Raw genomic sequence first — 12,719 nt, 5'->3', positions numbered from 1 at the left:
AGGGGCCTAACCAATGTCCTGTACAGCTGCAACATGACCTCCCAACTCCTATACTCAATGCACTGACCAATAAAGGAAAGCATTCTAAGCATATGGGGAAAAATGTTCAAATTTTATTGCCTAGTAGCTTAATTCTAACATTATACTCCCTCCTACTGATTCTCAAATCTGGTCTCCTTCCTATTGGAAGGATGTTGTGAAACATGAAAGGTTTCAGAAAAGATTTACAAGGATGTTGCTGGGGTTGGAGGATTTGAGCTGTAGGGAAAGGTTGAATAGGTTGTGGCTGTTCTCCCTGGAGCGTCGAGGCTGAGGGGTAACTTTATAGAGGTTTATAAGATCATGAGGAGCATGGATAGGTAAATAGACAAGGCCTTTTCCCTATGGTGGGGGAGTCCACAACAAGAGGGCACACGTTTAGGGTGAGAGGGGAAGTATATAAAAGAGATCTGAGGGGCAACTTTTTCACGTGTATGGAATGAGCTGCCAGACGAAGTGGTCGAGACGAGTACAGTTGCAACATTTAAAAGGCATAAATGAATAAGAAGAGTTTGGGGAGATATAGGCCAGGTGCTGGCAAGTGGGACTAGATTGGGTTGGGATATCTGGTCGGCATGGACAAGTTGGACCGAAGGGTCTGTTTCCATGCTGTACATCTCTATGAATCACACAAGAGGCAATTGTTTCTTCACTTCTTGAGGATCAAATCGTTTTAACGTCTTAAACACCTTGCTGATAACCATCAAGAAGGATTATCGACTTTGGGGATGATACAGCATTGATACCTCAGGGTTCAGTTAAAAGGTGAAGTTCCAGAAACTTCAGAATTCCCTTCAGTTCCGGAACTGGAAGGATGTTTAAAATGGCTTATTCCTGATGAAGGGCTTATGCTCGAAACGTCGAATTCTCTATTCCTGAGATGCTGCCTAACCTGCTGTGCTTTGACCAGCAACACATTTGCAGCTAAAATGGTACTGGGCTTGGTTTTATTTTGCATTACCACTTCCAACCACTAGAGGGCTGACGTGCGGTTGTATAACGTACCTACAAATCACAACTCGGTCTCTCTACCTCCCCCTACTGAACAGTCGCATCAGTTAAAAATCACACAACATCAGGTTATAGTCCCAACAGGTTTATTCAGAAGCGCTAGCTCCTTCTCCTAGCTAGCTCCTAGTCTCCTTACTAGGGGACATAGCTTTAAATTAAGGGGTGGTAGGTATAGGACAGATGTTAGGGGTAGATTCTTCACACAGCGGGTTGTGAGTTCATGGAATGCCCTGCCCGTATCAGTGGTGAACTCTCCTTCTTTATGTTCATTTAAGCGGGCATTGGATAGGCATTTGGAAGTTATTGGGCTAGTATAGGTTAGGTAGGACTCGGTCGGCGCAACATCGAGGGCCGAAGGGCCTGTACTGCGCTGTATCCTTCTATGTTCTATGTTCTATGTTCATCAGGTCATGATTTGGAGACGCCGGTGTTGGACTGGGGTGTACAAAGTTAGAAATCACACAACACCAGGTTATAGTCCAACAGATTTATTTGGCAGCACTAGGTTTCACAACCCTATTACAGCGTTCCGAAAGCTTGAACTTCCAATTTAACGTGTTGGACTATAACCTGGTGTGTGATTTTTAACTTTGTACACCCCAGTCCGACGCTGGCATCTCCAAATCATCACACGGAGTTAAAACCTTCAATACCTTATCTGGGCCGGCATGACACCAATTGTTAAAGTGCACTTGAGAATGTAACTTTTAAAAAGATTTTGCTATTTACATATGAAAGAACTGACACCAACATGGTCATTCTAAAAGATGAGAGACTTAGCAAACAATCCGGGTCTTTTTCAATATATAATTTCAGTTACATCACACTGTAAACTTTTGCTATAAATTCTGTATCTTACAATCTTATTGTCCACAAACACCTGATGAAGGAGCAATGCTCTGAAAGCTAGTGCTTCCAAATAAACCTGTTGGACTATAACCTGGTGTTGTGTACACCCCAGTCCAACACCAACGTCTCCAAATCATGAGTCTCATCAGTATCTGACTCGTAATTTACTCACAATAAATTGCACCTGTATTTCAATTTTATTTCGTCAACCCTCCCAAGTCACTTAATGGAGGTTATTAAACCAAACTTGACACTGACCCACATCAGGGCGTGTAAGGCCAGCTGAGTTTGGTCTCAGAAGTAGTTTTTTGACAAGTGACATAAAGGAGTAGAGATGAAAATGTTTGAGTTGGGAATTCCAAACCTAGCACCAAGGCAGCAGAAGGCACCTTTGGTGGGGTAATTAAAGTCAAAGATGGTTAAGAAGCCAGAATTGAAGAGACAGAGAGATATTGGACAGTTAGGCCTGGAGGAAGGTTCAGAGACAGGGACAGGTAATACCATAGAGGTATTTAAAACAAGGGTGAGAAATTCATATTTGTGCTATCCTTGAACCGGGAACAAAAACAAGTGATACAGGAGTGGTGGATGAACAAGACTTGGAGTAAATTGGGATACAGAGTTGAGAGTGAGGTGCTGGAAAAGCACAGCAGGTCAGACAGCAACCGAGGAGCAGGAGAATCGCGTTTTGGGCAAGAGCCCTTTATCAGGATTCTGACCTGACCTGCTGTGCTTTTCCAGAACCACACTCTCGACTCTGAAGTCCAGCATCTGCAGTCCTCACTTTCTCCTAGTAAATTGGGATACAGCAATTGGATGAATTTAATTTTACGGAAATGGAAAAAGAAAGATTTAAATCATAAACAATCTGACAATGATGGATCAGCTTTTAATAGTGCACCAGAAATTGAGAAATGCATAAAATAAAATTTCTTGTGCCCAGATTTGTGATTTACCAAGCAAACTAATCTGTACATCTCAGATTCTAACCCACCTCCACAAGCTGGATTCCACAACTGTACTTGATTTTCTTGTGCTGCCGAACCAGAGCTCTAGCGATGTCCATGAGAAAGCTCAGCTGTGACAGCAAGGTACAATCTCCAACATACACTGTGTCAGGATCTCAACTGTAGGTAAGTCCCCATTAAACTAAAGAAGGCTAAAAGCAGTAAACAAAAGTAAACCAAAGAACTGCAGATGCTGGAAATCAGAAACAAAAATAGAAATTGCTGGGAAAACTCAGGAGATCTGGCAGCATTTGTAGAGAAAAAGCATAATTAACATTTGGGTTTACTGCTTTCTTTAGAATTGAGCTAGAAAAAGGTTGGTGTATATGCTGAAGAGTGCGGGGAGTGGGAAGGAGTAAACAATCAGTAGAGATGGAGCCCAGAGATGGAAAGATAGTTGGGCAGGCAAAGGAATGTGGTACAGGTCAGCTTGGGAGAATCAATGGCTTCTAATGGGGACCATCAGTATCTGACAATGGGTCATATGTGGTAGCTGCCCATGTGATGACAAGGTTTGGTTGTGTGGAGGTTGGCTGAAAGACGTGGGAGAAGGCTATAAAATTATTGAACTTGATATTGAGTCCCAAAGGCTGCAGAGTCCCCAAGTGGAAAACGAGATGCTGTTTCTTCTAGCTTGTGCTGAGCTTTGGAACACAGTGGTGAGATGAATTGGCAGTCAAAGGGCAGCTCACAGTCATTTTTGTAGACAGAAGGTAGGTGTTCTGCAAAGCAGACATCCAGTCTACGTTTTGTCTCCCCAGTGTAGAGGAGATCACATTGTGGGGAGCAAATACGGTAGACTACACTGAGTGAAGTGCAAGTAAATCAGTGCTTTACCTGGAAGGTGTGTCTAGGTGTGTCTTGGATGATGAGGAAGGAGGAAGTAAACTGGCAGGTCATTTTCTGTGATTGCTTGGGAAGATGCTGTCGGAGTATGAGGAAGTGTTGGGTGTGGAGGAGTGGACCAGGGTGACCCGGGAGAAAAGATCCCTGTGGAAGGCTGACAAGCAAAGGGAAGGGAATTTGTGAAGTAGTAGCATCCAACTGGAGGTGGCAGAAATGGTGGCTAATCATCCTTTGGATGTGGATGCTTGTGGGGTGGTAAGTGAGAACAAGGGCACCCTATCATCATGTGTGAAGGAGGAGAAAGGGTGAGGACAAAGTGGAGAAGATAGTCAGATATGGGTCACCTAAAATGGTGGGAATCCTGGGCTGAGAAGGAAGGTGGATATTTTGGGGGGGGGGTCCCCTTGTAGAAGCTGGCATCATCAGTTCACATGCAATGGCGATGCAGAAACTTGGACAATGGAATAGAGTCTTCACTGGAAGCGTGGTGTGAGGACTTATAGTTAAGGTAACTGTGGGAGTCAGTGGATTTGTAATGGATTGTAAGCTAAACTCAGGTCTGTTCAAATTCTGAAGGGTTTGTTTCCACTAGCTCTGGTTTTCAGGATTAGAGACCCTCATCCTGGATTTGTTCAGCAGATTTTTAAAAGAATTTGATGGTTTAGATTTTTTTTTAGGAATAAAAGCTAACTGTAAGCAATCTGACTTTATGATTTAATACTTGCAGCACCGGACTTATTTTGCCTCCTTCCCATCTATTCCAGAGTTATAAAGCACAATACTGAACAGTACTCTGATGGTATCCTTTTTAGATTCCAGTCCCCTTGAGTTATAACAACTTCAAGTTCTCAGTAAGAATAAATAGTCAGAGACTCCATTTAGTTTCTAAAGCCTTTAATGAATATCCTTCGATATGATGACCCCTTAGCTTGAAGTCCAAGGCACTTTGTACAGTGAACAGTTTTAAACCATTGATTAGACCTTGTCTGATTTTGGCTACAACAACACTGCACATATGACCAAAACAAAGCCAAGAACCAGATGGAGATGGAAAGTGGATAACCAAGCAACATATTAGATGTCTGCAATCATTGTCAACAAATCTCAGCTTATACCTGTGTGCACACTGCTAGTCTGATGGTGGGAAAAGAAGTTGGAGAAACTAGGAAATAAATTATTTTCAGCTCAGCAACATCTCTGCATCCACATTCTTGTCAATTTGTATGATCTACTCTTGCAGACTGATAGCCATTTTTAGTGTACAACACTAGGCCTCATTATCCCAAACTAGTAGCCATGTATAGTTTACATGAATTGATCTAAATTTTGCAGGTTGGTAGCTGTTTATAGTATAGCTCTTTTGATTTCATGACCCAAACTTGCAGCCCAATGTGATACTGAAAGTTATAGAGCAGGAAGGATTCCGTTTCAATTATTAATCTGTAATGAGTTAGTTGAACCTTAGCAGGGTCAACAATGGAGCATAACTATTTATCTTGGCATTTTTGGGAGTATAGCAGAAAAAAAGCAGGGTTCCCACTACTGAACACCACCCCCTTTTTCATAGTCCCCTTTTTCTGCAAGTCATGTCAGTTGGATGAAGATTGAACTCAGCCATGACACTTCTCATGGTTAATGTGGAACCCATGGAATGACTGCAGAGCAAGAAAGAGCCTACCAAGGGTGCTAAAAGAGTATTCCCTTTAGGATGACTTGAACATTCTGATAAAATCCAAACAACATATATGGAGGATAAACACCAGCATAAACTATTTCTGTGCTCTAAAATTCAATGAAATATAATGGACACATTTGCTCCCAGGCACTGTTAGGAACTAGATTGTAAACCAGGAGATCAATGATCACACATGGGATCAATGAAACCAATTGTTTAAATCCATGGAAACACACATTATTCTGTCCTAAATTGGCAATCAGTAGATGACACAGGATTTGGAGGGCTCATTAGATAATGGGGTCACAGCTTTTCTTATCCCAAAATGTAACCCAGTTACCGGGTTCAGAAACATAATCTCCAGTTTTCAACTTGCTTCCCACTTTGCTGACACTTGGTGGGGAACACACTTAGAATTAGATCCCAACCGCTGCTCCCTCACCTAGTTGGCTGATTTCCACATAAGCTTTGGCAGTGATGAGCATCACCAATCCAAGTCTAGTCATTTGATGTCCTCACATACCCACAGTCCTTTGGCACTATGTAGTGATGAAAGACAGCAGGTCTTGTTGTTTAAGTCCCTTCTCAGCCTGGGAGTCATGGGTCCAACTGTAACACTTCTGTCATTGCTCCAATGAAATTAAACTAATTCATTATGGACCAAGCTGGAAACTGGAATCCACTCTGGCTCAGTATTGCACTGGGGAGGCTGTTTGAATTCAGGTATCAGGACAGTTCTGTACCTTGGTTTTGTCTTAATATAAATGAGTGGCATATATATGATATATATTGTTGCCAGTCAAATAACTGGAAGCAACTTGTACAGACACCTTTAATTACCTGCAGAAAGTAGTTCAAATTAGATCTCTGGATAACAGAAGAATGGTATTTAATGGTATTTACTTTTATGGTATAAAAGTAAAATATTGCAGATGCTGGAAATGTGAAATAAAAAAAACAGAAATGCTAGAAATACTCAGATGTTCTGGCAGTCTTGTGGAGAAGGAAAAAGAGTCACATTTTGAGTCAAATGTGACTCTTCTTCGGAATGGTATTTTTATTCCGCTTTTAATCAATGTGACTTAGAAGGGATGAACCCAAATTTTAGCTGAAGCACTTTTTAAAACACTTTTAAATTTACCATACAGATAAAAAAATAAAAAAAACTCTATGAATCTGACCAAGGTAAGGGTATTTGGATATTGCAAACAGCTTTCCAGACAGTTTACAGAAGGATAATTCTAGCTTTTAAGCCGTGCAAATCTAAACAAGTCATTGTTATGTAGTCTGCTATAGATTGTTACCTGATTTTCTCTGTGCTGTTAGTCATAGTTTGTCACTGCCTTTATCATTATCCTGCTTCGCAGGTCTGTATCCTTGTTCCTTTCCATGTCATTGGCCTCCTTCATTCATTTGAGATTAAACTGGACACAGGAAGGGATGTGAAATAGGAGGGGTTGCATACCCCATTCGATATACCCCACATCCAGTGTTGATTGTTACTGGACTGAAAGTCAGGAGGAGTGTTTACAGGCCACCTGCGAACAGTTCTCATTGTTCCTCCCAAACAACAAATCTCCTTACCCATGCTTCCATCCTTCATGTAGGTGAAATCCAGTTTCACCACATTGTCTCCTATTTCTCATCCTTTCCCCAGGATTTCAAATCATATCTTTGCCCATGACCATCCTCCCTGCTTTATTTTTCCACTAATATTTCTATCTATTTTTATCACTTTTCTTCAGATTCCATTTCCCTCTTTCACTCACAACCTCTTTCTATTAGGTCTCTGAGACCTTTAACTGACTATCTTCCTTCACAAGTCTCTCTCCTAGTTGGGACAGGATGGAATACCAGATAAGTTTTCCCTCTGATAGATAGTCTCTCTCCTATTTCTATAGTCTACTATAAATAAGCCTGATTTTAACTCTAAGTAAATGGGTTTTGAATGAGTTAAAAGCAGATCCAAATGATCTGTTGCAACAGCTGTTGTCTTTATTTATCAAACTAATGATGTCTGTGCTAGTATGAACTCTCCTGACCCTGCTAACGTCCCAAACTGACCCTCACCAGAAGTCTTCCTGTGCCCTGTTATCCAGCCTGTGTTGAGATCCAGAATCAAATGCACCATCTCCAAGTCTAATTAATTCCTCCACAGAACACCAAATGAATCAGCCTCCTTTCCTTCCTTCAGTTCTCTCTCTGAAAACTAAGCTTGGTGCCACTAGCATCTCCATCTGTGAAAAATCAGTCTCACATGCTCTTGGTAAGATGGACAAGGTACTCAACACCTGCTTTCCCCTATTAATCCAGTGTCTTCCACGAAATCAGAGATTAATACAGAACATGAGGTTATTTGCCCCATTGTGCTTGTGATAGACTTTTGAAAGTTTAACTAGTGCTATATCACTTTCACCTTAGTCCAAATAGCATCCCATTAAAAATCCAACTGGGGGAAAAGGTGTAAAGACGGCACTGTAGGGATTGGTGGGATCCGGGAGGGGGTGGGGAAGGGGTTGTGGTTGGGGGGGGTGCTGGAGTGTTTGCATGGCGCTGGTGATCAGTAAGTGTCAGCTAAATGCTGGCGGATATGTTTAATCTTTTAAATGGACTTGGAGAAGGCGTGGGTTAGAGAAGGGTTAAATAGCTATCCTTTCCATTCGTCCTCACCATTCAGAGGCTTCAGGAGGTGAGGTAAGTACAAACATGAAGCTAAAGGTCAGATTCCATTGCAATATCTTCTGGAGTGAGCATATAAACAAGGAACAAGAGTAGGCCACTTGGTCCTTTAAGCCTGCTCCATGATTCAATAAGATCATGGCTGATCTGGTTTTAACCTCAACTCAACATCCCTGCAAACACCCCAATAACCTTACATCCCCTTTGTACTCAAGAATCTATCTACCTCTGTTTTAAATTGTTTAATGATTCTGTATCCACTGCCTTTTGAGAAAGGACATTCCAAAGAAATTCACAACCCTCTAAGAGAAATAAAAGTCTTCATCTCTGTTTTAAATGGATACTTTAAACGATGATCCCTAGTTCTAGATTCTCCCATAAGAGGAAATATCCTTTTCACATTTACCTTGTCCAGTCCCCTCAGGACTGTCTGTGTTGAATTAAGACTCTTTTAAGCACTAGAGGATACAGGCTTAGATTGTGTAGCCTTTCCTCATAAAGTAATCTGTTCATTCCAGGTATTAATCTAGTAAGCTTTCTCTGAATTGGTTCCAATACATTAACATTTTTCCATAACCGCAGTCACCACTACTGTACATAGATGTCATCTCAATACCCTATACAACTGAAGCAGAATTTCCTTACTCTTGCATTTAATTCCCCTCCAATAAGACATAACATTCTAAAGGATTTCTGTATTACTTGCTGTATCTGCATACTCTCCTTCTTAGATTTCTTAAATACGGATGGCATGGTGGCTCCGTGGTTAGCACTGCTGCATCACAGCACCAGGGACCAAGGTTCGATTCCAGCCTTGGGTGATTGTCTGTGTGGGGTTTGCACATTCTCTCTGTGCCTGTGTGGGTTTTCTCTGGGTGCTCCAGTTTCCTCCCACAGTCCAAAGATGTGCAGGTTAGGGTGAATTGGCCATGCTAAATTGCCTGTAGTGTTAGGTGCATTAGTCAGAGGGAAATGGGTCTGGGTGGGTTACTCTTTGGAGGGTCGGTGTGGACTTGTTGGGCCGAAGGACCTGTTTCCACACTGTAGGGCATCTAACCTAAAAAAAAATTTGGATGTGAATATAGGAATTATGGTTAGTAAGTTCGCAGCTGACTCCAAAAGTGTGATGTAATGGATAATGAAGAAGGTTATCTCAGAGTATAACAGGGCCTTGATCAGATGGACCAATCAGCTGAGGAGTCGCAGATGGAGTTTAATTTAAACAGAGTGTGAGATGTTGCATTTTGGTAAGGCAAATCAAAGCGTGACTTGTACAATTAATGGTAGGGGCCTGGGCAGTGTTACCGAGCAAAGAGACCAACGCAGGTTCATAGTTCCTTGAAAGTGGAGTCGCCGGTAGACAAGGTGGTGAAGAAGGCATTTGGCACTCTTGCCTTTATTGGTCAGTGCGTTGAGTATAGGAGTTGGGAGGTCATGTTGTGGCTATATAGGACATTGATTAGACTATTTTTAGAATACTGTGTTCAATTCTGGTCTCCCTGCTATAGGAAAGATGTTAAATTTGAAATAGTGCAGAAAAGATTTATAAGAATGTTGTCAGGGTTGGAGAGTTTCAGCTAGAGGGAGAGACTGAATAGGCTGGGGATACTTTCCCCTGGAGTCTCGGAGGACGAGGTATGACTTTAGAGAGACTTATAAAATCATGAGGGGCATGGATAGGGTGATAAGCCAAGGTCTTTTCCTCAGAGTAGGGGAATCCAAAACTAGAGGGCGTAGGTTTAAGTTGAGAGGGAAGTGATTTTAAAGGGACTTGAGAGACAACATTTTCACACAGAGGGTAGTGAATGTACAGAACAAGCTGCCGGAGGAATTGGTGGAGGTGGGTACAATTATAACATTTTAAAGGGTGGGTACATGAGAAGGAAGGGTTTAGAGAGATTTGGGCCAAATGCTAGCAAAGGGAACTAGATTGGGTTCGGATATCTGGTTGGCATGGATGAGTTGGGCTGAAGGGTCTGTTTCTATGCTGTGTGACTCTATGACTAGGATACCTCAGATACCCCTCAGCATGCATCTCAGAGCTCTGCACACTCACCATTTAGAGAATATGCTTCTATTTATTCTTTCTGTCATGATGGATACTTTCATGTTTTCCCACATTATACTCCATTTGCCTTATCTTTGCCAACTCACTTAACACATCTGTAGCCCTTTTTTTAGCTTCCTTATATCGTCTTCACAACTTATATTCCTCAGTCTCATCATCTGGAGCCACATATGAAGAATGGGGCATGGCTAGGAGTTTGGGAGGTAGTCAATGCCTTTGGATCCTGTATTCTATGCCCCACTCCCTCATCTTCACCCCACTCCTGGAGAGATCAGGGGAAATGCAGCAAGACGGGACTTCATAACGAAAGGATGCATCATACTGTTGACCACTCTGGTTGAAGCTAATTTTTCACACAATGTGTGAGAGTCTATTGCCAGCCCTGGACAGTTTAACAGCTGAGTAATACTGAAGAAGCAAATCCATCACCATTATACTGATATAAAATTAATACAGATACTGATAAATAGTCCCTCTGGGGTTTCAACATTCTTCTCCGAGTTAGTCAGGTTAACCTTTCATTTTGTCTTCTTGAGAAAAGAATGAGGCATTGCAAAGGCAAGGTGCGACTACATTTGTTTTAACGCCCAGGATTGACCTGTTTCTGTGCTGTAAATTCTATGTAATTTCTAAGTAGCAGTCTCTCTTCTTTTAAAAAAACATGTTTTGAAAGGGTCATTTCTCGCCTTGTCTAATACACACATACAGTGCTGGGACACCACTCCTTGTTTAACTCATCCGTTTCGCCCTATAGGTTGGCAGACAAGAATTTTGCATAAAATCAAACTTTCTGTTAGCATTGCATCGCTGGGGAACAGAAGGATCATTTTGGCCAAACACAAAGCCAAACTGACCTCGACTGAAAGGCCCTAAGTACTTTTCTCCTCCCCCTGTTGCTCCTGGTGTGATTGTGATTTTCTCATCAGGATTCACTCCTGTTTTGTTAGGTTGCATCTGGACAAGCCAACCAGTTAACCCATTTTGTTACTTTGTTTTTTTGGTTGACGTTTGGCTCCGGAACACCAGGGAGAAATCTCTACCCAACAGAGGAGGTCAGCTGTGAAATTTGTGACATCCACTTTCACCACTGTACTGGAGCATTGGTCAGCCTGGATCATGGGCTCAAATCCTGTACTGGGATTGGAAGCCACAGTCTCCTAAATATGACCAAACCAGACAAGCTGGTGCCAAGCTTAAAGCAGGCAGGAGTATGCTGATAGCTGCACCTACCAGTGAAGAGGCTTGTGTTGTGCTTTATTCAGTTATATATATTCTTTGTTTATATATGTATTTCTTCTTCCCTTGAAAAGAAAATCATGGTTTTGGCAACAGGCAGTGACAGGAAGGCTCCTCTCTCCTAGTGATGGCTGCAGGTTTTGCTATTGTTTGAAGAAGACCCACATTTCAGCCCCTGTGAGAAGGCAATCCTTATTTCTGCTCCACGCCAGCAAATCCCTCACCCAGCACACTCAGTCTCCTTGTTTCAGAACTGAACCTGTTCCTTTCTTTTTGCCTCATCTGGCAGCAACTTGAAAGGAGTTGAAGGGTGGGGTCTGTGTAGCAGAGGAGCTGCGGAGAGGGAGTGTCAGCACCCCAAGAGGAAGAAAGAGGGTAAAAGGCAGTTCTGAGTAAGATGAAAGCTCTGGTCCTATATGCCTGTAACCCCATCTTTCTGTTCATAGAGCCAAAGTGAAGGGTGGATTGGGGGGGGCTTGGGAGGGAAGTGTTAAGGGAAAAATAAATCACTCCTGGTCCAAAGTTCAGGGCCCTAACAACTGCTGGAACTGGTGCAAGGAGTTGGGAAGGAAGGGGAGCTGAGTCCCAGCTGGCTGTCAGAGCGCTGGGAGTCACCATGTGTACTGCCAGCTTCAGTGATAGCGCTGAGGATCTGCTGCTGCTGTTGCTGCAGGGTGTCAGCGATCAGTCTTGGCAGGGCGTGGAAGCTGCTGGTCAGTCCCTCCAACTTGTTCTCCAGGCTCATTATCTGCTTCTCCAGGTCTTCACCTCGATCGTTCAGCTCTGTGATTAGGTCATACATGATCGTCTGCATCTGGGTTGCACATATACAATAAAAGCAGTAAAATTTAGTTTGGAATGACTAGCATGCTTCCTACCTTCACCAGTGCTGCTTCACCAAAATCACAAACTCCTAACTCCTTAACATCACCCTTCTCCGCCCCTTCCTTATTCAGTCTGCAATAGAAACCCTCATTAATGGACTCAGGCTAGTTCATTGCTTCAACGGTCAGTCTGCTAACTTCTCTAACTGTGGGTCATCCAAAGTTCTGTTTCCCATATCCCAAATCGCACATTATCCCATCCACCCAAACCTCACAGGTCTAAAACAAAAACAAATTTCGAGGGAAACTTATCAGGTTGGCAGCATCTGTGGAAAGAAAGCAGAGTTAAAGTTTTAGGTCCAGTCACCCTTCTTCAGAACTGATGATAGCTCAGAAAGCTTAGTATATATACTGAAGATAGAGTGGGGTGAGGGAGGAGTAAACAATGGGTAGAGGTGGAGCCCAGAGACAGAGAAAAGCACTTG

At 42.5% G+C, this 12,719-nt stretch overlaps 1 protein-coding gene across 1 annotated transcript in view; it reads right to left on the bottom strand.

The window, feature by feature from the left end:
• Positions 1–4,629: 4,629 nt before the first annotated feature.
• Positions 4,630–12,719, bottom strand: part of LOC132805635 (small conductance calcium-activated potassium channel protein 3-like) — a 123,015-nt gene continuing 114,925 nt past the window's right edge. Inside the window, exon 8 of the mRNA XM_060820824.1 lies at positions 4,630–12,224. Within this exon, the coding sequence (XP_060676807.1) occupies positions 11,943–12,224 (282 nt within the window). The 3' untranslated portion in view covers positions 4,630–11,942. The remainder of the gene's footprint in view (positions 12,225–12,719) is intronic.

Source organism: Hemiscyllium ocellatum, chromosome 50, assembly GCF_020745735.1.
Source record: "Hemiscyllium ocellatum isolate sHemOce1 chromosome 50, sHemOce1.pat.X.cur, whole genome shotgun sequence".
Lineage (NCBI taxonomy): Eukaryota > Metazoa > Chordata > Chondrichthyes > Orectolobiformes > Hemiscylliidae > Hemiscyllium > Hemiscyllium ocellatum.
Note: the sequence above shows the minus strand (reverse complement) of the source record. Positions and strands in the feature narration are given on the sequence as shown.